This window comes from Leucoraja erinacea, chromosome 1 (genome assembly GCF_028641065.1).
Source record: "Leucoraja erinacea ecotype New England chromosome 1, Leri_hhj_1, whole genome shotgun sequence".
NCBI lineage: Eukaryota > Metazoa > Chordata > Chondrichthyes > Rajiformes > Rajidae > Leucoraja > Leucoraja erinaceus.
Genome location: NC_073377.1, coordinates 110,061,090 through 110,087,206, shown reverse-complemented (window position 1 = coordinate 110,087,206; position 26,117 = coordinate 110,061,090). Strand labels below are relative to the sequence as shown.

Here is a 26,117-nt window from a genome sequence, read left to right as displayed (position 1 = left end):
CGGTAACATCGGACGCTGACCTGGTTGGTGACCGACTTCGAATTCCAGCAACAGCAGCTTCGTCCGATCCGAATCGTGGGGCTTGAATCGACCCGATCGCGGGGCCTTTCATTGGCCTGCGGGGGCTTCAACATCGGGAGACTCGATCGCCTCGATGCAGCAGTTCGATTTTAAGGCCCCGCCAACGGGCCAATTCAGCCCTTAGAAAGCGTCTGATAAAGTCTGGATTACAAAACATGCACCTCTCAAAGCAGGGGGGGGGGGGGGGGGGGGGGCGTGGCCCCCCGGTCCCTACAGGATTTCCACCCCTGCCTATCAATATCTGAAGGGGTTGCTCATCAAGTTCTGGTTGCATTTTGGTCCCACGATCCCTCACTCTCCTCCCCTCCCTTCTCCTCCCCTCCCTTCTCCTGTCCTCCCCTCTCTGTCCTCTCCTCTCCTCCCTTCACCTCCGCTCCTCTCCTGTCCTCCCCTCCTCTCCCCTCTCCTGTCCTCCCCTACTCTCCCCTCTCCTGTCCCCTCTCCTCCCCACTCCTCCCCATTCCTCCCTTCCTCTCCCCCCCCCCATTCCTCCCTTCCTCTCCTCCCCTTCGCTCCCTTCTCCTGTCCCCTTCTCTCCTCTCCTCTCCTCTCCTCTCCTCTCCTCTCCTTCCCCTCTCTCTCTCCCTCTTTCTCCCCTCCCCCTGTCCCCTCTCTCCTCTCCAACTGTCCCCCTGTTCCTTCTCTCTTCCCCCCCTCTGTCTCCTTCCCTCCCCGCTTTCTCCTCCTCAATAGCGCGGCAACTTTACTCTCTCGCCCTCAATATATGTATATTTATCTAATCAAAAGGGTAGTGGAATATTGCTTTGGGGAACAGTTGCGTTGGGGGACCAGGCCTCCCATGGGGCTATGGGTGAGTGGTGGAATATTGCATTAGGGAATGGGTTGCATTGGGGAACCAGGGCTCCCGCGTGACAGGGACCCAATGGGTCCCACTTGGTCTAGTCTCCCTTAAAATTTTACCCTTTCACTTTATATCTGTCTATGCCCTCTACTCTTTGACATTAATTAAAATTAACAGGCAAAACAACAGTAGGAAAGATGAACACAGCAAATACAGAGTTTATAGGGGCTTTGTGTATCCATACTTAATGTCTGATGTGGTTTGATGGTCAGATGGATGTCACAGGTCCTGGAATAGTGGGGGGTCGGGATGCCTTGGAGTCGGTGGTGGATTGACGAGTGGATTATATAAGGTAGCATTGAAGGTCCCCTTCAGAAGAGTGTCCATAATGGCTGGGCTCAGCTGCAGAGAGAGAAGAATAGAACATTATGGTGGCTTCCAACAAACACAAAACAAAAAACAAACACAAAGTGTTGGAGTAACTCAGTGAGTCAGGCAGCATCTCTGGAGAAGATGGATGGGTGACGTTCCGGGTGAGAATCACACATCTCCAGATTCTGGGACAGCTTCTTACATCCTACCAACAACTAGAGAGCGGTCATGAAATACCATCTCTGAAGAAGGGTCTCGAACCGAAACGTTACCCATTCCTTCTCTACAAAGATGCTGCCTGTCCCGCAGAGTTACTCCAGCATTTTGTGTCTATCCACCATCTATCACATTGGTGAACAATCTTTTTTTTATTTTATTTTTTTATTTTATCTTTTTATTGTTTCTTTTTTAAAAAACAAACAAAAATAAAACATAAAAAACAGAGCAAAAAGAATAATGATAAACATAACAATGGTATTGATACATTAATAACAGGATTACATTAATGACAGGTATAACCTAATATGAGACCAGTGTCAAAATACACAATGAATATAGAGACCTCCCGGTCTCTATGTAAATATAGTTAAATCTTTAAAAGGAAACTTAATCTTTGAACAATCTTTAATTGGACTTTACTGGACTTTATCTTGCACTAAACATTCCCTTTAATCCTGTATCAGTACACTGTGGACGGCTTGATTGTAATCATATGTAGTCTTTTCATTGACTGGAAAGGAATTGCAGTAACCTTGGGTAGCTTAGATGAGTTGGACCGTAGGGCCACATTCAATGCTGTTTGATTCTATGACTGTAAGTTTAGAGGGATATGGTCCAAACGTGGTCAAATGGGACTGGCTTAGATGGGGTATCTTGGTCAGCATTCGGCCCATTCTGGACTAGTCCTATTTGTCTGCATTCGGCCCAAAGCCCTCTAAACCAGTGGTTCCCAACGTGGGGCGTACGCCCCACAGGGGGGCAATTTGATTTTTAAGGGGGGCAATTGAGCGCGACTGAGGAGATCTGGGTCCAAATTTTCGATTTTTATTTTTTATGATTTTCCATCAGCTAAACATATGTAGTTTATGTTTCAGATGTTATTTTGAGTAAATAATTTTTTGGGGGTAAAAAAGGTCTTTATTATGTAGTTATTACAACCAAGGTATTGGCGTTTTAAGCTTCTTCAGCTGAAACGGAGTTCACTTTTTAAATGATAAGAATTATATATCACCACATGGGGGGGGGGGGGGCATCAGGATTTTAGAGGTGATTAGGTGGGGCATGGCCAAAAAAAGGTTGGGGAACCACTGCTCTAAACTGTTCCTCTCCATATATTTATAAGTATTGAGATAAGCATTTGGATTATCATGATATTGAAAGCCACAGAGCAAAGACCGATACATAGGATTAGTGTAAATGGATAATTAAGGGTGCAGGTGGGCAGGAGGGCCTTTTTCTGTGCTGTATGACTCTGACACTAACATTGCAAATCTTCACCCTCGTTTGCTCCAAAGAAGAAATTGTAACGGAAGAGTGATGGACTCAGCCATCGCAGCCACAACCCTCCCCACCGTCGGAAGCATTGACACCAAGTGCTGCCTCAAGAAGGCGGCAGCTTTCCTACAACCATCAGGTTCTTGAACGAACCTGCACAACTATAATCCTGCCTTGGCAATGGAACGCTATGGACCACATCTTGAATTATCATGAGCGCTTTAAATTTGTTTTTTTTGTACAAATATCTTGTTTATAGCACTGTCTTTTTCTTTTCGCTGTCTTGGACAATTTTAGTTTAGTTTAGTTTATTGTCACGTGTGCCAAGGTACAATGAAAAGCTTTGAACTGCGTGCTATCCAGACAGCGGAAATATTATACATGATTCAATTGAGCCACCCACAATGTACAGATACAGGATAAAGGGAATAACATGAATAAAGGTTAGTGCAACTTATCCAGTAAAGTCTGATTAAAGATGGGTCCTGACACAAAACATCTAAACATCACCCATTCTTTTTCTCCACAGATGCTGCCTGACCCGCTGGGTTACTCCAGCACTTGGTGTCTATCTTCTGTAAATTGTCCCTAGTGTGTAGGATAGTGCTAGCATACGGGCTGATCATTGGTCAGCGCAGACTCGGTGGGCTGAAGAGCCTGTTTCCGTGCCGCATCTCTAAAATCTAAAGTCTAAATGTTTAAAGTCTACTACTAGCACTTGCCATTTTAGTTTTCAATTTAACGCTATCCTTTATCTCCTTTGTTAACCTCAAGGACAAAGGCAACAGGTGCAACTGGAATACTAACCGACTCCCCGCTGATATACACCACTCGGATCTGCAAAGAGATCAGTGTTCCTTTATTGTAGCTGAACCTTAATCCCAGCCCAACTGTACTATGGAAGTGCTTTCACTGCACAGGCAACAACAATTCAAGGACGAGTGGAGCAATAAATTCTCACCTTCCCAATAACATTCACATCCCATGAATAAATGAAAAAAATAAACTAAGTAAGTGACCCAACTGTTGAGGCAACTGGAAGAATAAATCAGTTGTTGGATTGAGAACAGAAGCTGAAAGTAGGCGGCTGCTTCAGTCCCTTGACCTTGTTACTTTACTCTAGACTTTAGAGAATCCGTGCAGAAACAGGCCCTTCGGCCCACCAATTCCGTGCCCACCAGCGATCACCACGGACACCAGTACTACCCCACAGACTAGGGACGGTTTACAATTTTTACCGAGCTAATTAACCTACAAAACTGCATGTCTTTGGAGTGTGGGAGGAAACCGGAGCACCCAGAGAAAACCCACAGAGGTCTCGGGGAGAACGTACAAACTCCATTCAGGTAGTACCCGTATTCAGGATCGGATCAGGGTCTCTGGTGCTGTAAGGTAGCAACTTTACCGCTGCGCCACTGCACCAAACGCTACTCGGTATATAGAATCATTGAATGACAGTACTCTGTGGCACAGGAGGCCATTCAGCCCCTTGATGATGGTGAATGATATCTCTAATGTAATCTTCCTTCTCAGCTCTAAATCAGAGAACCCAAATGAGCACATCAAGAGTTGATTATCAAGAGTTTTAACAGTACAATGAAATTATTTCTTGCTGCAGATTAATGGTCCATTAATGCAGTACTGCACAGATAAATTAACAAGAATCAATAATACAATAAATTAATAATCATTAATACATAAAGTGTTGGAAGAACTCACCAGGTCAGCCAGTATCGATGGCAGGAATGGATAAACTAAAGAAGGGTCCCAACCTGAAATGTTATCTGTCTAGCCTGAAGAAGGGTCCGACCCAAACCATCGTCCATCCATTCCCTCTGCATATGCCGCCAGAGACCCGCTGAGTTTAGTTTAGTTTGGAGATATAGTGCAGAAACAGGCCCTTTGGCCCACTGAGTCTGCACTGACCGCAATCCCCATACACCAGCACTATCCTACACACTAGGGACAATTTACAATTTTTTCCAAAGCCAATTAACAAACAAAACTTAACCTGCTCTCCCTGTGACTGCTTAGGTTTTCCCTGCGTGCTCTGGTGTGCTCCCACACTACAGAGACGTACAAGTTTGTAGGTTAATTAGCTTTGGTAAGATTGTAAATTGTCCCTACTGTGTAGGATAGTGTTAGTGTATTACGGTGGGCGGCACGACTCATGTCGCAGCGGCCTCTGCAGTCTGTCTGTCTTTTTGTTATTTTTTGTCCCGTTTTAATGCAGTTTTTTTTTTTTTTGATGGGGTATGTGTGTGTGTGTGTGTGTGTGGGGGGTGGGGGGGAAACTTTAAAAATCTTTCCCTTGCACGGAGAGCCCGACCTTTTCCCTGTCGGGTCTCCGTTGAAGCTGCAATGTGGAGCGGCCTCCGGCAGGAGCGACCTGGGGCTCCAGTCGCGGAGCTGCGGAGCTGCTCACCATCGCGGAGCTGGCCGAGTTCGGAGTGGGTGGAGCTGTGGTGGCGCGCTGCTGTGGCCCGACCCCCGGGGATTCAGAGGCTCCGGCCGTGGATCCGGTGGACGGTGATATCGGGAGCCCGCGGGTCCCTGCTGCGAGACCGCTTTACGGGGCTTCCGCAATGGCGACTTCTCCCGCCCGAGTCGCGGGGTCGAGGAGTACCTGGAGCGGGGCCTGACATCGCCCGGCGCGGCTTCAACGGCTGCGGGACTTTGCTAGCGCCCGCCGGGGGCTCCAACAACAAGACCCGGAGCGTGGCCTTGCATCGCCCGGCGCGGCGTTAATGGCCGCGGGACAATTGCCATCGCCCGCCGGGGGCTTTGACTCTGACATCGGGAGGGGAATGGGGAGTGCAGGGGAGAGATAAGTTTTTTTGCCTTCCATCACAGCGAGGAGGAGATGCGCTGTGATGGATGTCTGTGTAAATTGTGTTGTGTCTTGGGTCTTTTTTTATTGTGTGTATGACTGCAGAAACAACATTTCATTTGAGCCTCTATGAGGTTCAAGTGACAAATAAATTGTATTGTATTGTATTGTAGTGTATTTCGTGCTGTATCTCTAAAGTCGAGTCTGAAGTAAAGTATAAAGGGTGACCGATGGTCAGTATGAACTTAGTGGGCCAAAGGGGACTGTTTCCATGCTGTTTCTTTCAATCAGTCAATCTTGTTGAATAGATGGCCTAAGGTTGCCAAATGATGTCAACTGACGAGTAAAATCACTTCACTCCGAGATATCCAGTATATTCCTGCACTCTATTCCCTGTCCAATGGAACCAAGCCTCCACAGTGGATTGGCAGGACTCTCCCTGGGGCCAAGGTTTGAGAGAACAGCTAATCTCCTTTTTCTTTTATTTAACTCAACTCATCCATTAGCCGCTATTAGCGATTTTAACTGTTGACATTGACAGCTGTGTCCTTGTAACCCTTGAAATGAATTAGCTGCCTGTACCAGGGCTATCTGATTGCAGCGTGATAACATCACTCCACTGAAATCAATGCGAGTGTGTTTATTCAAAACCAGGCCTCCCTCCCTATGGTCAGGGCTTACCCTGAGAGTTAAATCAGGGCGACCTAACCCTGCTAGTCGACATGCAACATTAAACACATTATTACAGTGGAATACAGTTGGGGCTCGCTGCTTAACCAATGTAAGAGGGACCTCATGGGCAACATTTTCACTCAGGGTGTAGTCATAGAGCCACAGGTTCGTAAGTCATAGGAGTAGAATCAGTCCGAAGACTTCAGTCACAGTCTGAAGAAGGGTCCAAACCCGAAACATAGGCTATCCATGTTCTACGGAGATGCTGCCAGACCCAGTGAGTTACTCTTCAGTCTGAATAAGGGTTCTGACTCAAAATATCACCAAAGGCCCACTTGCCTGTGCCAACCAACATAGCTCATCTACACTAGTCCCACCTGCCAGCATTTGGCCCATAACCTTCTAAACTTATCCTATCCATGTACCTGTCCAAGTGTTTTGTAAATGTAGTGATAGTACCTCCCTCAACTACCTCCTCTGGCAGCTCATTTCATATACCTACCACCCTTTGTATAAAAAAAGTAGTTCCTTGGGGTCCTATTAAATCTTTCCGTCCTATGTTCTCTGGTTTTCGATTCCCCTACTCTGGGTAAAAGACTGTGCATTTATCCTATATATTCCTCTCATAATTGTATACATGTCTACAAGATCACACCTCACCCTCCTGCGCTCCAAGGAGTAAAGTCCTGGCCTGCACTACCTGTCCCTATAACTTAGGTCTTCGAGTCCTGACAACATCCTTGCAAAACCTGTTTCCCGCACTGTATGATTCTATGAGCCTTATCCAGCAACCAACAGACTAATATTACAGTCTGAATAATATGAGTCTGAAGAAGGGTTCTGACCTGAAAAGTCATCCATCCTTTTTCTCCAGAAATGCTGCCTGAGCCTCTGAGTTACTCCAGCACTTTGTGCCTATCTTCAGACTAATGTTGATGTAGGATTAGTGTAAAACCAGGTGCCATGGTGGCCAGTGTGGAACCTGTTTGCATGTTTAACCAAGTAACTAAAATCCCCTCTTCTTATCCACTGCTGGTTTAAGCATGGAACACACTTACATTTTGCAGTACTGCATTGTTTCTGAGGTTAAGGTGTGAACAGTAATGGTATTCCCATGATGTTTGAACATTGTGTTACTAAAGGCTGTTTAATTAGTGGCACCAAGGGGTTTGGAATTTAATGTATTTATGGTAATGATGGAACATTGCCCACTTGACTCACATCTCATTTCCCTAAAAGACTGTGAGTTAGACAGTCATGTTAGCAAATTTACATTAAATTTACTTTTTTTAGCGTATCGTCAAAACGTGCTGAAAAAAGCAAAATCCATGTCATGGAGACATAGAGAACAGCGCGGAAACATACCTGTCTACCATCTTGACCATCTTGAGAGTCAAGATGGCGCCGAATCCAGGCGGCTCTCTGCGTGCGGGTCCAAGCAGCGGATCTGCAATCAGTCACTGCAATCGCTTCACTCACTCAAACCTCTACTCCAACAACAGCTTTTCTTAATCTCTTTTCAGATCTGTCCAAACGTTATTCCCTTTATCCTGTATCTGTACACTGTGGACGGCTTGATTGTAATTATGTATAGTCTTTCTGCTGACTGGGTAGCACGCAACAAAAATCTTTTCACTGTACCTCGGTACAACTGACAATAAACTTATTTAAAAGCCTTGTCCGTGCCGACCAGGTTGGCAAACTTGGCTAATTATATTTCCCTGTAATTGGCCTATATCACTTCCTATCAATACATCAGTCCAAATGTCATAAGTTCATGTTCATTACGGATGGGAGCAAAATTAGGCCATTCAGCCCATCAAGTCTACTCCGCCATTCAATCATGGCTGACTTATATTTCCCACTCAACCCCACTCTCCTTCCTTCTCCCTGTAACCCCTGACACTGGAAGCAATCAAGAATCTATTAATTGCTGCCTTAAAAATATCCATTTACCTGGCCTCCACAGCCTTCAGTGGAAATCAATTCCACAGATTTACCACCCTCTGACTGAAGAAATTCCTCCTCATCTTCTTCCTAAAGGTATGTCCTTTTATTCTGAGGCTATGGCCTCTGGTCCTAGACTCCCCCACTAGTGGAAACATCCTCTCTACATCCATTCTATCCAGGCCTTGGTTTTTGGTAAGTTTCAATGAAGTCCCTCCTCATCCTTCTAAACTCCAGCGAGTACAGGCCTAGTGGCATCAAACCTCATTATATGTTAACACAATAATTCCTGGGATCATTCTCGTAAACTTCCTCTGGACCCACTGCATTGCCAGTCTTTTGAAATTTGTTATTGATTGACTGAAAGATATAGCTGGGCAACAGTCTCCTTGGCCCAACTTATCCATGCCGACCACATCAGCATATTGGAATAGTTACATTTGCATTACTCTTCATATCCATACAACTGTCCTAAGTTCTTTTGAAAGTCGTAATTGATTGATTAAAAGATACTGCATGGAAACAGGCCCGACGGTCCACCAAGTCCACGCCGACCATCGATCACCCATTCACTAGTTCTACGTTATCCCACTTTCTCATCCACTCCCTACACACTAGGGTCCAATTAATCTACAAATCCGCACATCTTGGGGATGTGGGAGGAAACCAGAGGAAACCTACGCGGTCACAGGAAGAAGGTGCAAACTCAACACAGACAGCACCTGAGATCAGGATCGAACCCTAGGTCTCTGGCGATGTGGGGCAGCAGCTCTACCAGCTGCATCACTGTGTTGCTTCTTTCGGCTGCTCATTCCAGATACGGACTACAAGAGTGTTGCCAGCACTTGACATTTTAGAATGTTGCCTGACCCAACATTCAGCGGGTCAGGCAACATCTCTGTAGAACATGGATAGGCTACATTTTGGGTTGGAATCTTTCCTCTGAAGAAGGTACATGGATATGGTTTGGAGAGATGTGGGCCAAATGCAGGTAGGTGGGACTAGTATAGCTGGGACTTGTTGGCTGGTGTGGGCAAGTTGGGCCGAAGGGCCTGTTTCCACACTGCATGACTCCAAGGGTCACGACACAAAACGTCGCCTATCCCTGTTCTCCAGAGATACTACCTGACCCACTGACTAAAGGGCCTGTCCCATGAGCATGCAACTGCATGCGGCAAGCGCGACTTAACGTGGTCGCTTGAGCCATACGGCCTCACGGGGTCGGTCCACTTCAATCGCCGGAGCCATATGGAATTGTGCGGAGCATGTCCCGACATCGCGCGGGGCTCCGAAAAACTGACACTGTCCAAAAATTCCGCGCAGCAACGGCCTGTCGGCCCGCAGCCGCATTGAGGCCGTACGCAGCGCCTCGACGGGCGTACACAGCGTCTCAACGCCGTACGCAGCGTCTTGACGCCATACGCAGCGTCTTGACGGCGTACGCCTAGCGCGAACTTCCCGCGGACTTCGCTCGAACTTCACGTCAACTCGCACGGGATCACTCGACTTCCGAGCGGTCCCCGCTTCTGGTTTGGTCGTGCTCGCCACATGCAGTCGCATGCTGGTGGGACAGGCCCTGTACGGGGATCACCCGACCTCCGCGCGGCCCCCGCTTCCGGTTTGGTCGCGCTTGCCGCATGCAGTCGCATGCTCGTGGGACAGGCCCTGTACTCCAGCACGTTGTGTCTATCTTTTCTAAACCAGCATCAGCATTTCCTTGTGTCTACCTTTTTAGAATATTTGTTATTGCTTTAAGGATCCTTCTTGCCTCTGTCTATTTGTAGACAGCTACTTCCCACTCAAACAGTGTTATGATAAAATATTCCATTTACATTTTATCTGCCTTCCAGGGAAATGTGCAACATGGAATCGGTGAATGTACAGGCAGGTGAACAGAAGGGTTTTATTGAAGAGAGCACTGAAGCATTTATACAAAATTAAGAGTGCGCAAAACTCGATTCTGATAACATTCTCTGAAGATCACTGCTGAAGCTTGGTGGAATTTTTTTTCCTTTTGTTTTTTGCACAAAAGAAAACATTGCTGGGGAAAGAAATTAATGTTGCGGTAGGACAGATTTAACCTGCATTATGTTGAGTAGTTGACAGCATACTAATTTCTTGCATGTATCCAGCAATAAAAGGCTGTTCATTCTCGGCATTGGGTGGGATTTCATTCTCTTGCGACAGCGTACATGGATAGACCTTGAGGCCAAATCATTCAGTTCCTTCTCAAGTTCATTTCCAATTGATCTTGAGGATTATTTTTTCACTTTATGGGAATCTCTGAGAGTATGTTTTATGATTTTAACCTTTGACCTCCTCCTGTTTCCTGGAAGTGCAGGCTTCAGTTAAAAAGCCTAATGTCCGGCATTTACAAATGGATGATAGAGCCCTTTGTGAACCCATAGCTTAGTTTAGTTTATTGACACATGTACCGAGGTACAGTGCATAGCATTTGTTGCGTGCTAACCAGTCAGCGGAAAGACTATGCTTGATTACAATCGAGCTGTCCACAGTGTGCAGATTATTTAAGAAGGAACTGCAGATGCTGGAAAATCCAAGGTACACAAAAATGCTGGAGAAACTCAGCGGGTGCAGCAGCATCTGTGGAGCGAAGGAAATAGGCAACGTTTCGGGCCGAAACCCTTCTTCAGACTGTGTGCAGTGTGCAGATACATGATAAAGGGAATAACGTTTAGTGCAAGATAAAGTTCAGTAAAGAAAAATTAAAGATAGTACGAAGGTATCCAATGAGGCAGATGATAGCTCAGGATAGCTCTCTAATTGTTGTTAGGATGGTTAAGGTGCATGATAGCAGCTGGGATAACAGTTATAGGCACAACATTTAAAAGATACTGAGATGGGAACATGGATAGGAAATGTTTAGAGGCACATGGGCCAAATGCAGACAAATGGGACTAGTTTAGATGGGTCATCTTACTAGGTATGGATGAGTTGGGCCAAAGTACTTGTTTCCGTGATGTATGTATGTATGTATGTATGCTTCTGTGATCTATATATATAATAATAATGATAATAATACATTTTATTTTTGGACGTCTTTCAGACATCTCAAGGACACCTTACAGAGATTAACAGGAATAAAAAACATATAATCAGAATAAAATAAATAATAAAGACATCACAGAAACACAAATTAAAAACAGAATTCAGTTCAAAAACAAAAAAATCAAAAACACAATGTGAGGAGAGAGCAGCGGCAGCTAAAGCGCGCCAGCGTCCACTCTCTCTTCACGGCAGCCATCTTGGACAAAGACTAACAGGATTACGTACAGACAAAAAATCATCCCCCCACAATGGACACCATTGTATGACTCTATGATGCTTTTTCTACACCAATGAAACCAACGGGGATTGAGTAAAGGGTGCTGAAAGTTGCCTTGTTGAATGCCAGATCCTTTTCGAGAGACTGACTGACCTGTACCTCGGGATTCTTGTACTCCTAGGTTCTGAACAAAGTGGAAATGTCGGTTCAATTAAGAGTCACAAAATCTACTGCCCCATGCTGCCTTGGTCAGGATGGACTGAATAGTCTTCCACAATTCTACCATCCAAAAAATACACACACTCTCCCTGGCTGATGTAATTGTGTTAAATCTGTTGCAGTGCGTTTTATTTAATCCTGAGTTACTCCAGGCACATAGTGCTGGAGTAACTCAGACGGTCAGGCAGCATCTCTGGAGAAAATGGATGGGTGGCCTTTCGGGTCGGAACCCTTCTTCAGACTCAGTAGCACAGTACAGCACAGTACAGTCCTAGAACAGCACAGCACAGAAACGGACCCAATGTCTGTGCCAAACATGATGCCTGGCTGAACTGATCTCATCTGCCTGCCCAATATCCATATCCTTCCATTCCCTGCACTTCCACGTGCCTATCTAAAGGCCTCATAAATGCCACTATCGTATCTGCCTCCACCACCACCATCCCTGGCAGCACGTTCCAGACACCCAGAGCACAAAACTACCTGCGGCCGCACTTGTAGTATTGGATTCAATTTTGGTCGTCCTGCCAAGCACCGAACTCGCTATCAAAATATGGAGGGGACTGGGGGACAGGGGGGACACAATTTTTTGGCGGCCGCGCGCGCGCGCATGCGCACACTCACACACACACGCGCGCGAGGCTTTGGAGGCTCAATCCAGCGCTAAATGCAGCTCAACTCTGCCTGTCTCGCCGGGTTAACCTACAGCCCTGCCTGGACTGATGGGACACCAGCGCTGCTTCTCCGCGCTGGCCATAGGGAGAGGTCGAGCAGGCTAGAACTTTATTCCTCGGAGCGGAGTGTGAGGGGTGAATTTATAGAGGTGTCTAAAATCATGAGGGAAATGGATAGGGTGAATGAACAGAGTATTTTAACAAGAGTAGGTGAATCACGAACCAGATGACAAAGGTTTAAGGTGAGAGTGGAAAGATTTGTTAGGAACCTGAGAGGCAACTTTTTCACTCAGGATGGTGGGTATATGGAACGACCTGCCAGAGGAGGTTGTTGAGGCAGGTACTTTAACAGCATTTAAAATATATTTGGCACGTACATGGATAAGAAAGGTTTGGAGGGATATGAGACAAACACAGGCAAATGGGACTATTGTGAGTGGATCATCTTGGTTGGCATGGACTAGTTGGGCCGAAGGGCCTTTGTTGCATTGAATACTTTGGGCATTGTTGCATTAATATTAAGGTTATTAAGTCCATAAGTTCATAGGAGCAGAATGAGGCCATTCGGCCATTCGGCCCATCAAGTCTACTCCACCATTTAATCATGGCTGATCTATATTTAGCTCTCAACCCAATATCCTGCCTTCTCCCCATGACTTTTGACATCCTTACTAATCAATCTCCACTTTAAAAATACCCAATGACCTTATGATGGCCTTATCTGCCATCTATAGCAATGATTACAGATATTATTTTGTAAAGTTATGTCCTTTAATGTGTTGAATTGTTGGTTATTATTTATTATCTATATGTACTGTGTTTACAGGTCTGTGATGCTGTAAGTACGAATTTACATGTTCCTGGCCAAATGCATTTTAAATGTTGTTATAGTTTCTGCCTGAACTACTTCCTCTGGAAGCTCGTTCCATATACACCACCCTCTGTATGTAAAAGTTGCTCCTCAGATTCCTATTTTTTCCCTTCTCTCCTTAAACCTCTGTCCTTTGGTTCTTGATTCATCAACTCTGGGCAGAAGACTTTGTGCATAAGAAGGAACTGCAGATGCTGGTTTAAACGGAAGATAGACACAAAAAGCTGGAGTAACTCAGCGGAAGAGGCAGCATCTCTGGAGAGGAGGAATGGGTGATGTTTTGGGTCGAGACTAAGTTACTCCTCAGATTCCTTTTTTTTCCTTCTCACCTTAAAGCTCCGTCCTTATCTTCAGAGTCTGAAGAAGAATCTCGACCCGAAACGTCACCCATTCCTTCTCTCCAGAGATGCTGCCTGTCCCGCTGAGTTACTTCAGCTTTATGTGTCTATCTTTAGAAGACTTTGTGCATCTACGCTATCTATTTCCTTCATGATTTTATACACCTCCATAAGATCGCCCCTCATCCTCCTATGCTCCAAGGAGTGTAGTCCTAGCCTGTATTTGGAACGAGCTGCCAGAGGAGATAGCTGGGCAGGTACTATAACAGCATTTAAAAGCCAGACAGGTACATGAATAGGAAAGGTTTCGAGGGATATGGGCCAAATGCTGACAAATGGGACTAACTTAGATGGTCAGCATGGATGGGCCAAAGAACCTGTTTCCATATTGTATGACTATGACTCCTCATTCCTTTTACACATCTTCCTTTATTTATGTCGAATAGTGAAAGGCCTGGTTAGAGTATTTGTGGAGAGGATGTTTCCACTAGTGGGAGAGTCTAGGACCAGATGGCATAGTCTTAGAATAAAAGGATGTACCTTTCAAACGGAGATGAGGAGGAATATCTTTAGACAGAGGGTGGTGAATCTGTGAAATTTATTGGCACAAAAGGCTGTGGAGGCATTGAATATTTTTAAAGCGGAGATTGATAGGTTCTTGATAAGTAAGGGCATCAAATTACTCAGTGAAAGCAGAAGAATGGGGTTGAGAGGGAAAGGTCGGTCAGCCATGATTGAATGCCATTGACTAAATGAGCTGAATGGCCTAATTCTGCTCCTATGATTTATGAATTTATTTACACTTCATCCAGACACGTCAGCTGAGATTAACAGGCACTTTTCTCCTTGTGGGCAGCACCAAATACAATAAGTTAACCTGTACAACCTTAGTTTCTGTCCCACACCGACCTACGTGGTCACATGGAGAACATACAAACTCTGTACAGAAGCACCCATAGTCAGGATCGAACCCTGGTCTCCGACAATGTAAGGCAGCAATTCTGTCGCTGCGCCACTTTGCATCCCATCAGATCAGCCATGAGTGAATGGCCGAGCAGACCCGATGGGCCGAATGGCCTAATTCAGCTCCTATGTCTTATGATCTTATGGTGTGTTTATAGATGCCATCTGCAGATATAATTGAGTCAGGGAGTGCCTGGGGCCTGCTCTGTACAGACTGAAAGACTAAGCTGGAGATAATGACGCCGAAATGTAACAAGTCGTGTCTTCCATGAGAGGTTAGAAGAAAGAGCAACAGAAGCGTGGTCATTAAATTGAATCATAACTATCTCCACACACCAACCCTAACTCACACCTCGCAATGCCCCAAAACCCATCATTTCTTAGCTATTTCCACGATTTGAATGAGAATGTACAAGGCATGATTCATAAGTTTGCAGATGAGTGCACAGGCACGGTGGCGCAGTGGTAGAGTAGCTGCGAGACCCTGGTTCGATCCAGACGACGGGTGCTGTCTATACGGAGTTTGTACGCTCTCTCTGTGACTGCGTGGGTTTTCCCCGGGTGCTCTGTTTTCCTCACACATCCCAAAGACGTGCAGGTTTGTAAGTTAACTGGCTTCAGTAAAAAATATCCCCAGTGTGTAGAATGTACGGGTGATCACTGGGCAGGGCTTAGGCATGATAAGGATAGTGAGGGCAAATGTGGAGCCGTTACACAGGACAGTTTACAAGGACAAGCAGAGGATTTAAGCATTTACTGTGTCTGTTTTCATTGAAGAAAATACAAAATGAAATCTCTCACGAATACTGAAATAAAAGTAGTTAGAAGTATTTCTTCACTAATACTTGAAGTTAATGAGCCTAAAAACTGGGAAATCCCTAGGATCTAATGATCCATGGCTCAGAATGTTGAAAGAGATGGCTCTAGAGATAATGGGTGCTCTTGTTATCATTTTACAAAGAGTTATAGATTCCCAAATAGTTCCACACCCGGAAGGTCTTAAAGTGACTTCCACTATTTAAGAGTAGAGGGGGTAGAGGAAAGACAGGAAACTACTGACCTAGTTGTATTTGGGAGAATACGGGATGATGCGGTGGTGCAGCGGTAGAGTTGCTGCCTCACTGTGCCAAATACCCAGGTTCGATACTGACTACAGCTGGAGTCTGTACAGAGTTTGTACGTTCTCCCTTTGACCGCGTAGGTTTTCTCTGGATGCTCCTGTATCCTCCCAAATTTCAAAGACATGCAGGTTTGTAGGGGTTTAATTGGCTTTGATAAGAATTGTACATTTTTCCCAGTGTGTAGGATAGTGCTAGTGTATGAGGGTGATTGCGGACTTGGTGGGCCGAAGAACCTGTTTCCGCGCTGCATGTTTAAACTAAACTAAACTAAACTAAACTAAAGTAACCACGACAGCACAATTTGAAAACAGACATCAGCCCATTAACAATACTGCAATGGGTTAAACAACCAAGTGCTGACTATTCAGGTCATAACGGGATTCAATATCCAAGGACACATCTTAACAGAATTAAACAATTCCTCTGTGAAGTGATATGTCCTGGTTTAGACTTCAGACTTTAATTATTGACTATTTTATTTTTTCTTTCCTGTAAAGCACCTTGAATTGCTGTTTGCTCGAATGGTGCTATATAAATAAACTTGCCTTGCCTTTAGAGATACTACACAATAACAGGCACTTCAGCCCACCGAGTCTGCATTGACCAGCGATCACCCCGTACACACTAACACGACCCTACACACTAGGGACAAGGTTCAATTTTACCGAAGCCAATTAACCTACAAACCTGTACGTCTTTGGGGTGCGGGAGGGAACCGGAGTCCCGGAAGAAAACCTACGCAGTCACACGGAGGATGTACAAACTCCATACAGACAACACCCATAGCCAGGATCGATTCCGGGTCTCTAGCGCAACTCTAACACTGCACCATTGTGAAGCACCTTAAAAGTCGCTTGGTCGGGGACATGGATAGGAAAGGTTTAGAGTGACAGGGGCCAAACACGGGCTGAAGGGCTGAAGGGCTGAAGGGCCTGTTTGGGCTGAAGGGACTGTTTCCATGCTGTATAACTGTATGTCTATGACTCCTAACCCTATTAAGCTGGAAATACACCAATTACACCTCACACAGAATGGGAATTTAAACAACATTTCAGGAGAATTATAAAAAGGGAAAACACCTGGATTAATTCATAGTCACAGAGTCAGACAGCATGAATTTGGGAGAATACGGGCATGGGCCAAATTGTCTATGCTGACTAAGATGCCCCATCTAAGCTAGTCCTATTTGCCTGTGCTTCGCCCATTTCCCTCTAAACTTTTCATATCCATGCACTTTGTCCAAATGCCTTTTAAATGCTGTTAGTGTACCTGTCTCAATTACCTCCTTGGCAGCTTGTTCCATGTAACCATCAGTCTCAGAGTGAAATAGTTGCCACTAGGATTCCTTTTGCCTCTCTTACCTTAAACGTATGCCCTCTAGCTCTTGATCCCCCTAACTTGAATAAAAGACTGTGCTCATTCACCCTATCTATTTCCCTCATAATTGATACACCTCTATATGACCACCCCTCAGTCTCCTGCGCTCCAAACAATGAAGTGGGATAACACCCAATCTGTGTGAATGGGTGATCAATGATTGGCCTGAGGGGTAACTATTTTACACAAAAGATGATGGGTGAATGGAACAAGTTGCCAGAGGACATTGTTGAGGCAGGTACAATGAAGAAACATTTGGACAGGTACATGGATAGGATAGGTTTACTGGGATACGGGGCAAATGCTGGCAGGTGGGACTAGTGTAGAAGGGCATGTTGGTCGGCAAGGACTCAGTGGACCTGTTTCCATGCTGTACTTTCAAATTAATTAAATCAAACTTCTCTGGTTTGCATGTTGCATATTTAAACCTTGACAGTTGTATCAAGCTCAGACTGTACTAAATAATCTCTCCAAATAGGGTCAGAAGAAATATTCATCGTGGCAAGCATTTCACTTCTCTAACTAAATACTCTGATAAATAAAACATCTATTTTTTCCAGTGACTTCAATCAGGAGATTCTGGTCTCGGATCTCAAAATATCAATACAATCACATCGAACAGAGAAAAGTACAAAAAATGTGTAGGAAGGAACTGCAGCTGCCTCTGAAGATAGACACAAAATGCTGGAGTAGCTCAGCGGGTCAGGCAGCATCTGTGGAGAAAGGGAATAGATGACATTTCAGGTTGGTACCCTTCTTCAGACTGAGAGTCAGGGAAAGGGAAACCAGAGTTATGAAAAGGTACGGAACAGATCGGAGCCGGCAACAATGACCCAGGAAAGGTGGAGTCCACAATTGTCCATTGTTGGCTGTGGAAGAGGTGGTAATGAGGGGATACAAACAGTAAAACTAGCAGAAGACAAGGGTGCAGGAGGGACAGTGAGAGAGGGAATGCAAGGGTTACTCGAAATTAGTGGAATCAATATTCATACCGCTGGGTTGTAAACTGCCCAAACAAAATATGAGGTGCTGTTCTTCCAATTTGCTTGTGGCCTCACTCTGGCAGTACAACACAGGAAAAGGGCCTGAACATGATGCCAAATTTAACTAATCTCACCTGCCTGCAAGTAACCCATGTGACTCCTTTCCCAGCATATCCAGGTTCTTGTAATAGGACATGGAACACTGTACAATGTATAGGAAGGAACTGCAGATGCTGATTTACACTGAAGATAGACACAAAGTGCTGGAGTAACTCAGCCGGTCAGGCAGCATCTCTGGAGAAAATGGATGGGTGGCGTTTCGGGTCGGAACCCTTCTTCAGACTCAGTAGCACAGTACAGCACAGTACAGCACAGAAACGGACCCACTGTCTGTGCCAAACATAATGCCTGGCAGAACCGATCTCATCTGCCTGCCCAATATCCATATCCCTCCATTCCCTGCACTTCCACGTGCCTATCTAAAGGCCTCATGAATGCCACTATCGTATCTGCCTCCACCTCTAGCAGCACGTTCCAGACACCCACCACCCTCTGTGTGAACAATTTGCCCCTGATGTCTCCTTCAAATGTTGCCCTTCCCTCCTTCCCTGTTTGAAGAAAATACACATTGGGAATTTTTAAATTTCAACATGAATCTATCAACGATCATTCAATTTGTAAACATAATTTTTTTTTGGTGTTGAAGATATTAATCTGTGCCAAGCCCCTGCCTCTCAGTCTGAAGAAGGGTCTCGACCCGTAACGTCACCTTTTCCTTTTCTCCAGAGATGCTGCCTGAACGGATGAGCTTTTAGTGCCTTGTCTTAAGTGCAACATAATATTACTCTGAAAAAGTAATACTGGGGAAACTTTTAAAATCTTTCCCCTGCACGGAGAACCCGACCTTTTCTCTGTCGGGTCTCCATTGTCGTTGGGGCCGAGCACCGTGGAGCGGCCTCCAACCGGAACGACCTGGGGCTCCAGTCGCGGAGATGCGGACCTACTTACCATCGCGGAGCTGGCCGAGTTCGGAGCAGGAGGAGCTGTGGTGGCGGCGCTGCTGCGGTCTGACCCCGGAGATTCGGAGGTTCCAGCTGCAGGGCCGGTGGACGGTGACACCGGGAGCCCGCGGATCCCTGCTGGGAGACCGCTTTTCGGGGCTTCTGCAACGGCGACTTCTCCCGCCCGAGTTGCGGGGTTGAGGATGACCTGGAGCGGGGCCTTACATCGCCCGGCGCGGCTTTAAATGGCCGCGGGACTTGTTAGCGCACGCCGGGGGCTCCAACACCAAGACCCGGAGCAGGGCCTTGCATCGCCCGGCGCGGCTTTAATTGCCGCGGGACTTATTTACCATCGCCCGCCGGGGGCTTTGACTGACATTGGGAGGAGAATGAGGAGTGCAGGGGAGAGATCAGACTTTGCCTTCCATCACAGTGAGGAGGAGATTCACTGTGATGGATGTTTGTGTAAATTGTGTTGTGTCTTGGTTCTTCTTCTTGTGTGTATGACTGCAGAAACAACATTTCATTTGAACCTCTGGGTTCAAATGACAACAAATAAATTGTATTGTGTATTGTATTGTATTGTAAGAAATAGAAAATTAATGCTTAAAAGAAACAAATGCAGAGTGGGACAGCAAATGTAACTTTGGATTAAGAAGCAGACAGTACACTACACACAGGCTGCACCCGTGCAACCTCCATCTTGGTCTGAAGCATTTTGCCTTCAATGAGCTCCATGAGTATTTGTTGCATTCAGTGTAAGCGTTATCCGTGGGACATAACCAGTCATCCCAGAGGAAATATATTCACCCTTGGGAACGGCCATAAAGACCAACGATCATTAGTACAATCATTGCATGTTACATAAAGCATAGTAGAGTGCAGGAACAGGCTACAGCCAGAGACTTGATGTCACTGGAACGGCACAGTAGAGCTGCTGCCTTACAGGTGCTGTCTGTACGGAGTTTGTACCTTCTCTCTGTGAAAATATGGGTTTTCTCCGGGTGCTCCAGCTTCCTCCCACATTCCAAAGACATGCAGGTTTGTAGGTTAATTGGCGTCTATAAATTGTACATTGTCCCTTGTGTTAGTGTTAATATATGGGGTGATCATTGGCCAGCAAGGACCCGGTGGGCCGAAAGGTCTATTTCCGCGTTGTATCTCTAATGTCGAAAGTTTAAATATATTCACCCTTGCGATGAGCTGTAAAGACCAACAGTAGATGAAAAATGACCAAACCAATATAAACAAGTATATTACAGAGACCATAGTACAGTGGAGGAACAGTGGGAGAAAGCTGCTAGCTACAGAGCGGGGGAGAGAGGGAGAGAGAAATGCTGGGACCAAGAGAATGAAGAAACACAGTGGGATTGAGAGCATGGCTGAAGGTAACTTCATGGCGTTATACTTTGGACTTCAGAGACACAGCGCGGAATCAGGCCCTCCAGCCCACTGACTCCGTGCTGACCAGCAATCATCCCGTACCCTAATGCCCCTGTCCCACTTAGGAAACCTATACGGAAACCTTTGGAGACTTTGCGCCCCACCCAAGGTTTCCGTGCGGTTCCCGGAGCTTGCAGGTGGTTGCCGGAGGTTGCAGGTAGTGGAAGCAGGTAGGGAGACTGACAAAAACCTCCGGGAACCACACGGAAACCTTGGGTGGGGCGCAAAGTCTCCAGAGGTTTCCGTTCAGGTTTCCTAAGTGGGACAGGGGCATAACCCTATTCTAAACACTAGGGACAATTTATTTCATGCAAATACTTCTACTTCTTCAGCAGACTGAGGAAATTCGGTATCTTACCAATATTTACAGTTCCACCATAAAATCCCTATCAGGTTGCATCAAAGTGATTTGGGAACAGCTCTGCCCAAGACCGCAAGGAATTGCAGAGAGTTGTAGATGCAGCCCAGTTCATCACTCAGATCAGACTCCCCACCATTGACTCCATCTACACTTCACGCTGCCTCATGAAAGCAGCCAAAATAATCAATGACCTTTCCCACCCCGGTCATTCCTTCTTCTCCTGTCTCCTGTCAGGTAGAAAATACTTAAGCTTGAAAACACGTACTACCAGATTCAAGAAGAGCTTCTTCCCTGCTGTTATTAGACCACTGAACGGTCCTTTCAGAAACTTGGATACAATTCCAATTTTCCAGCCTACCTCATTGCGGACATTGGAGTTTTTCTCTGTATCTGTAAGGCTACAATGCAGAGTTTAGCTTGGAGACACATCATGGAAATAGGCCTTTCGGCCAACCGAGCCCACGCCATCCAGCGATCACACATATACTAGTTCTATCCTACACACTAGGGACAATTTACAAATACCAATTAACCTGCAAACCTGCACGTCTTTGGAATGTGGGAGGAAACCAGAGCACCCAGAGAAAACCCACACAGTCACAGGGAGACGTACAAATCCGTACAGACAGCATCCATAGTCAGGATCAAACCCGGGTTTCTGGCATTGTAAGGCAGCAACTCTACCATTGGCCCACTGTGCCGCCCTCAAATCCCGACACTATATTCTGCACTCCTTTCACTACCTGTTGCACTTGTGTGTGGCTTGCTTGCACTCATATACGAGTTAATCTGATTTCATTGGAGAGCACACAAAGCTTATCACTGCTTCTCAGATCATGTGACAATAATAAACCAGTACCAAAACGCCACTGATAAACACAGAGTGCTGGAGTAACTCAGCGGGTCAGGCAGCATCTCTGAAGAACATGGATAGGTGTCGATTTGGGTCGGGTCACCTACCCTTTCTCTCCAAATCGTCACCTGAGTTACTTCAGCCTTTTCTCTTTGGTCCAGAGCATTCTACCAAAATGCCCCTACCTTTTGATTCTTACACCTGAGTTACTTCAGCATTTTCCCAGTGTGTACCTATCTTTAAAGGGGCTGTATAAACTTAATCAGCAGTTCTGCAGTTGTCTGTTTACTAGCATGGTCGACATGAGGTCGTAGGAGGTCTTCATAACTCTCCTTCAAAATGCCACCTACCTTTTTTTTTTTAGATGTTTGCCCACCAGAAAGTATTGAAAAAATTGATACATTTTTTATTGTAGGTTTAGTCGTGCTGCACAACCTTTTTTTGGGACCAGACACTTGTCGGATTTGTTCTACTCTCACATTTTTACCGTTCATTAATCTACGCGGGCGGCTTGAAAAGGGGCTGTCCCCACTGCGGGAATCTTAATCCGCGAGTTTGGAGGGCCGAGTGGGGTGGGTGGGTGAAGGGGTAAACTTTAATTCTTAGTCCCCTACCTGGTCGGCGACTCCCGCGGAGCTGGGGGGTCGACACGAGGTCGTCCGACCCCGGCAACTCGAGGAGGTCTTCATAACTCTCCTTCATCCAGCGCCGCCCGCAGCCCCCTCAAGAGCACAGCGGGTCTCTTGCTGGTATTCGAGGCCTCATTTGCAAGCGCGCGGCATAGTTTTTTTTCAATATGTTGCACGGCGAAAAATGCCCATGAGACTAAGAAAAAAGGTCACCATCCTCCAAACTAACTGACTAACAAATGGATTTACAGATGTTTTTTACTCTGTAGGTTTAGTCGTGACCGTAGGTCGGGTATTAGGTCGGCTTTTTAGTCGTAGGTAATCGAGGGTACCGGTCGAAGGTTGTCACCTGTAGTATTAGGTCTTCATCATAGTCGTAGGAAGGGAGGTCAAAGGGAGGTCGAAGGAGATCGTCTTCACTCTCCACTATTCAGTTCACTGTTACATATAATGTAGTGAATTTCCATGGCAACTGAACCACACAATCTTGTACAACAAGTGGTAAAATAACATCTAAACTATACTGAACCATCTTTTCAACTAGAGAGCAGTCCTGAGGTACTATCTACCTCATAGGAGACCCTCAGACTATCTTTAATCAAATTCTACTGGACTTGAACTTACACTAAACGTTATCCCCTTGTTATTCCCTTGTTCCTGTATCTGTAGACTAATGGCTCGATTGTAATCATATACAGTCTTTCCGCTGACTGGATAGCATGCAACGAAAAAAGGTTTCACCTCGGTACATGTAACAATTATATATTAAACTAAACTAAACTAAACAAGCCCCACTCCCTTTCCATTCCCAGCACCAGCTATAGAGTAAAACAACAAAATATGCAAGATTAGAACTGTAGTTAATACTGGCAGCAATCTCCTTTGTCACTTTCTTCACACATCTGCCAATCAAAACACCCTCAACCCTGTACACACCTACTTGCCAGGCTTTGTCCCACCCCCCACCTCTCTTTTACAGCTTTCTGCCCCCTACAATAATCAGTCTGAAGAAGAGTTCCGACCCAAAACCTCATCTGTCCATTCCCTCAACAGATGCTGCCTGACCAGCTGAGTTCCTCCAGCACTTTGTGCTTTGCTCAACAATCCAGCCCTGTGTGGGTTGAGGTACTTCTGCAGTAAAGGGCGGCACAGTAGCTCAGTGTTCAAGGCCCAGGTTCGATCCTGACTACGGGTGCTGTCTGTGTGGAGTCTGCACGTTCACCTTGTGACCGCATGGGTTTCCTCCGGGTGCACCGGTTTCCTCCCACATCCGAAAGATGTGTGGGATTGAAGGTTAATTGGCCTCTGTAAATTGCCCTAGTGTGCAAGGTGATCAATGATTGGCATGAACTCAGTGGGCCAAAGGCCTGGTCCATGATGTGTATCTATCTTCTATTTAAGTTCAGGGATACGGCTCAGTGGATAACTCTGCTGTTGGAGATACTAGCTTCCAGAAACCTATCCATGTACCCGTCCAAATGTCTTTTAAATTTTGTTATTGCACCAACCTCAACTACACCCTCTGGCAACTTGTTCCCTAGACTCACTATGACACACATACACACACACAAACATACACTCACATGCACATGCAAACACACATACACGCACAGACGCACATGCAATACACAAATGTATGTGCACATACACACATCTGCATACACATACACGTGCGCACACACACAAACACGCATGTACACACATGCACACACACACACACGTACACACAGACATAGAGGTACATACACACACATACACCCACACAACAGTTAATACTTCAATCCCAGACAGTAACGTGTCCACAACAGCTCCCAGTGTTTTTCTGAATGCCAATTATTTTGCTTATGTATAAACAAATGGAGCAAAATAAACATCAGCCATTAAGTATAAAAATGTGTCACCGTCAAAAATCAGACAGTGACAAAGAATCACTATCAACATGCCCATCATTATTTTTCATTAGTTTTGTCTTGACATGCTGAAGATTTTAATAAAGTGGCAAAGAGACATCATTTGGGGTATTAGCCTGAAGGGCTGTGGTTACACAGTTTGACAGGGTGTGGAGAGGGGGGTGGGGTTTGGGATGATTGGTTAGGTTTTGTTTGGCAGTAGAAACATGGAACTGCCGATGCAGATTTGATACCGGTCTGAAGAAGGGTCTCGACCTGAAACGTCGCCTATCCATGACCCGTAACGTCACCCATTCCTTCCATCCAGAGATTCTGCCTGTCCTGCTGAGTTACTCCAGCATTTCGTCTTTCCCCACGGATGTCACCTGACCCGCTGAATTACTCCAGCATTTTGCGTCCTTTTGTGTAAACCAGCATCTGCAGTTGCTTGTTTCTACAACAACCTGTCGACAAGTTAAGGGGCTGTCCCACTTGGGCGACTTAATCCGCGAGTTCTGACGAATTTGCCCTTGACATACTCGCAGCATGGTCGACACGAGGTTGTAGGAGGTCTTTGTAACTCTCCTTCATGCTCGAGAGTGGTCCCCGTGTACTCGAGGCCTCAGCTAGGTCGCGGCATATTTTTCAACATGTTGAAATGTGCCCGCGGGTAAAAAAAGGTCGCCATGGAAAAAATCGATACATTTTTTACTCCTAGGTTTAGTCGTAGTAGGTTGGCATGTTAGTCGTAGGTAATCAAGGTAGTCGTAGATAGTCGTCATCAGAGTCGAAGGGAGGTCGAAGGAGATCGATGGAGGTCGTCTTCAATCTCCACTATTCTATGTCCAATTTTCCCGAAATTAGTCGTAGCTAGTCAAAGCTGGTCGTCAACATAGCGAAGGAGGTCGAAGGATGTCTTCTACATAGTCGAAGGAGGCCCTCAACATGACATTTTTTTCAAACTCTCCTAATCTCTCTAAACTCGCCAATTAGGTCGCCCAAGTGGGACAGCCCTTAAGGCTCTATCATTGGGTGTGTTCAGACATTTGGCAGACCTGTGAAGTGCTGCAAATATATTTACAACACCACTAGGTACTTTGTTTGCCTTCTGCTTTCTGCAGATATCCCTGCAAATGTAAAGCCAGAACTCTGGGAAGCCGTTACAAGCCAAAACATTTTAATTTTCAGCCCAGTGCTCAGTGCACATTGAATTCCAAAGCAGTAAAAGCTTTGTGTTATCGTTACAAACACTAATAGAAGCCTCCTGCTAGCGTGTTCGTAAAAGATTTCCTCTCTTTTGTGAAACCCAATCTTGATTTAATAAAACTGCTTTCATTTGGGCCAAATAAAATCTCCGTCACCATGGCGACACCGTAATATTTCTCGGCCCCCTCAGGCAGTTCCAGGGGAGGATGCAATAGTAAACAATCTTTTGGGATACTTTCCTTTTATGAGGACAAAAGGGACCCTTAAAGTTTAAAAGCAGATGTGCTCTTGTTCAATGTAAATCTAATACACTGATGTTATCTAATAAATGCTGAACATATTTATATGCCACTGCAATAAAAGTCTAGAAGGCAGCTTGTTTCATTCAGCGTATTTCTTTGCCGAGCCGCACAGTAATCAAAGTAGTACGTACAAAGCCCTGGATCTTTAATTTACCAGCAACGATCTCTCATGTAGAATCTTGGAGAATGTTACTGTCCATTCGGCCCGGCTGCTTTGTGCTGTGTTGGACACAGAACTTAGCACAGTACAGCACAGGAACAGGCCCTTCAGCCCACGATATCTGTGCCAAACATGATGCCAAGTTCATCTCCTCTGTCTGCACGCGATCCATATACATCCATTCCCTGCATATCCACCTATCTAAAAGCCTCTTACACCCATTAGGTGGCACAGTGGTAGAGT

The 26,117-nt window shown here is 45.7% G+C and overlaps 1 protein-coding gene across 2 annotated transcripts in view; it reads right to left on the bottom strand.

The window, feature by feature from the left end:
* stpg2 (sperm-tail PG-rich repeat containing 2) overlaps positions 1-26,117 on the bottom strand; it is a 346,945-nt gene that overhangs the window by 15,204 nt on the left and 305,624 nt on the right. For both annotated transcript variants that reach the window (XM_055641243.1, XM_055641250.1), the window contains exon 13: positions 1,128-1,285. In XM_055641243.1, coding sequence (XP_055497218.1) covers positions 1,163-1,285 — 123 coding nt within the window. In that variant the 3' untranslated portion in view covers positions 1,128-1,162. The remainder of the gene's footprint in view (positions 1-1,127; positions 1,286-26,117) is intronic.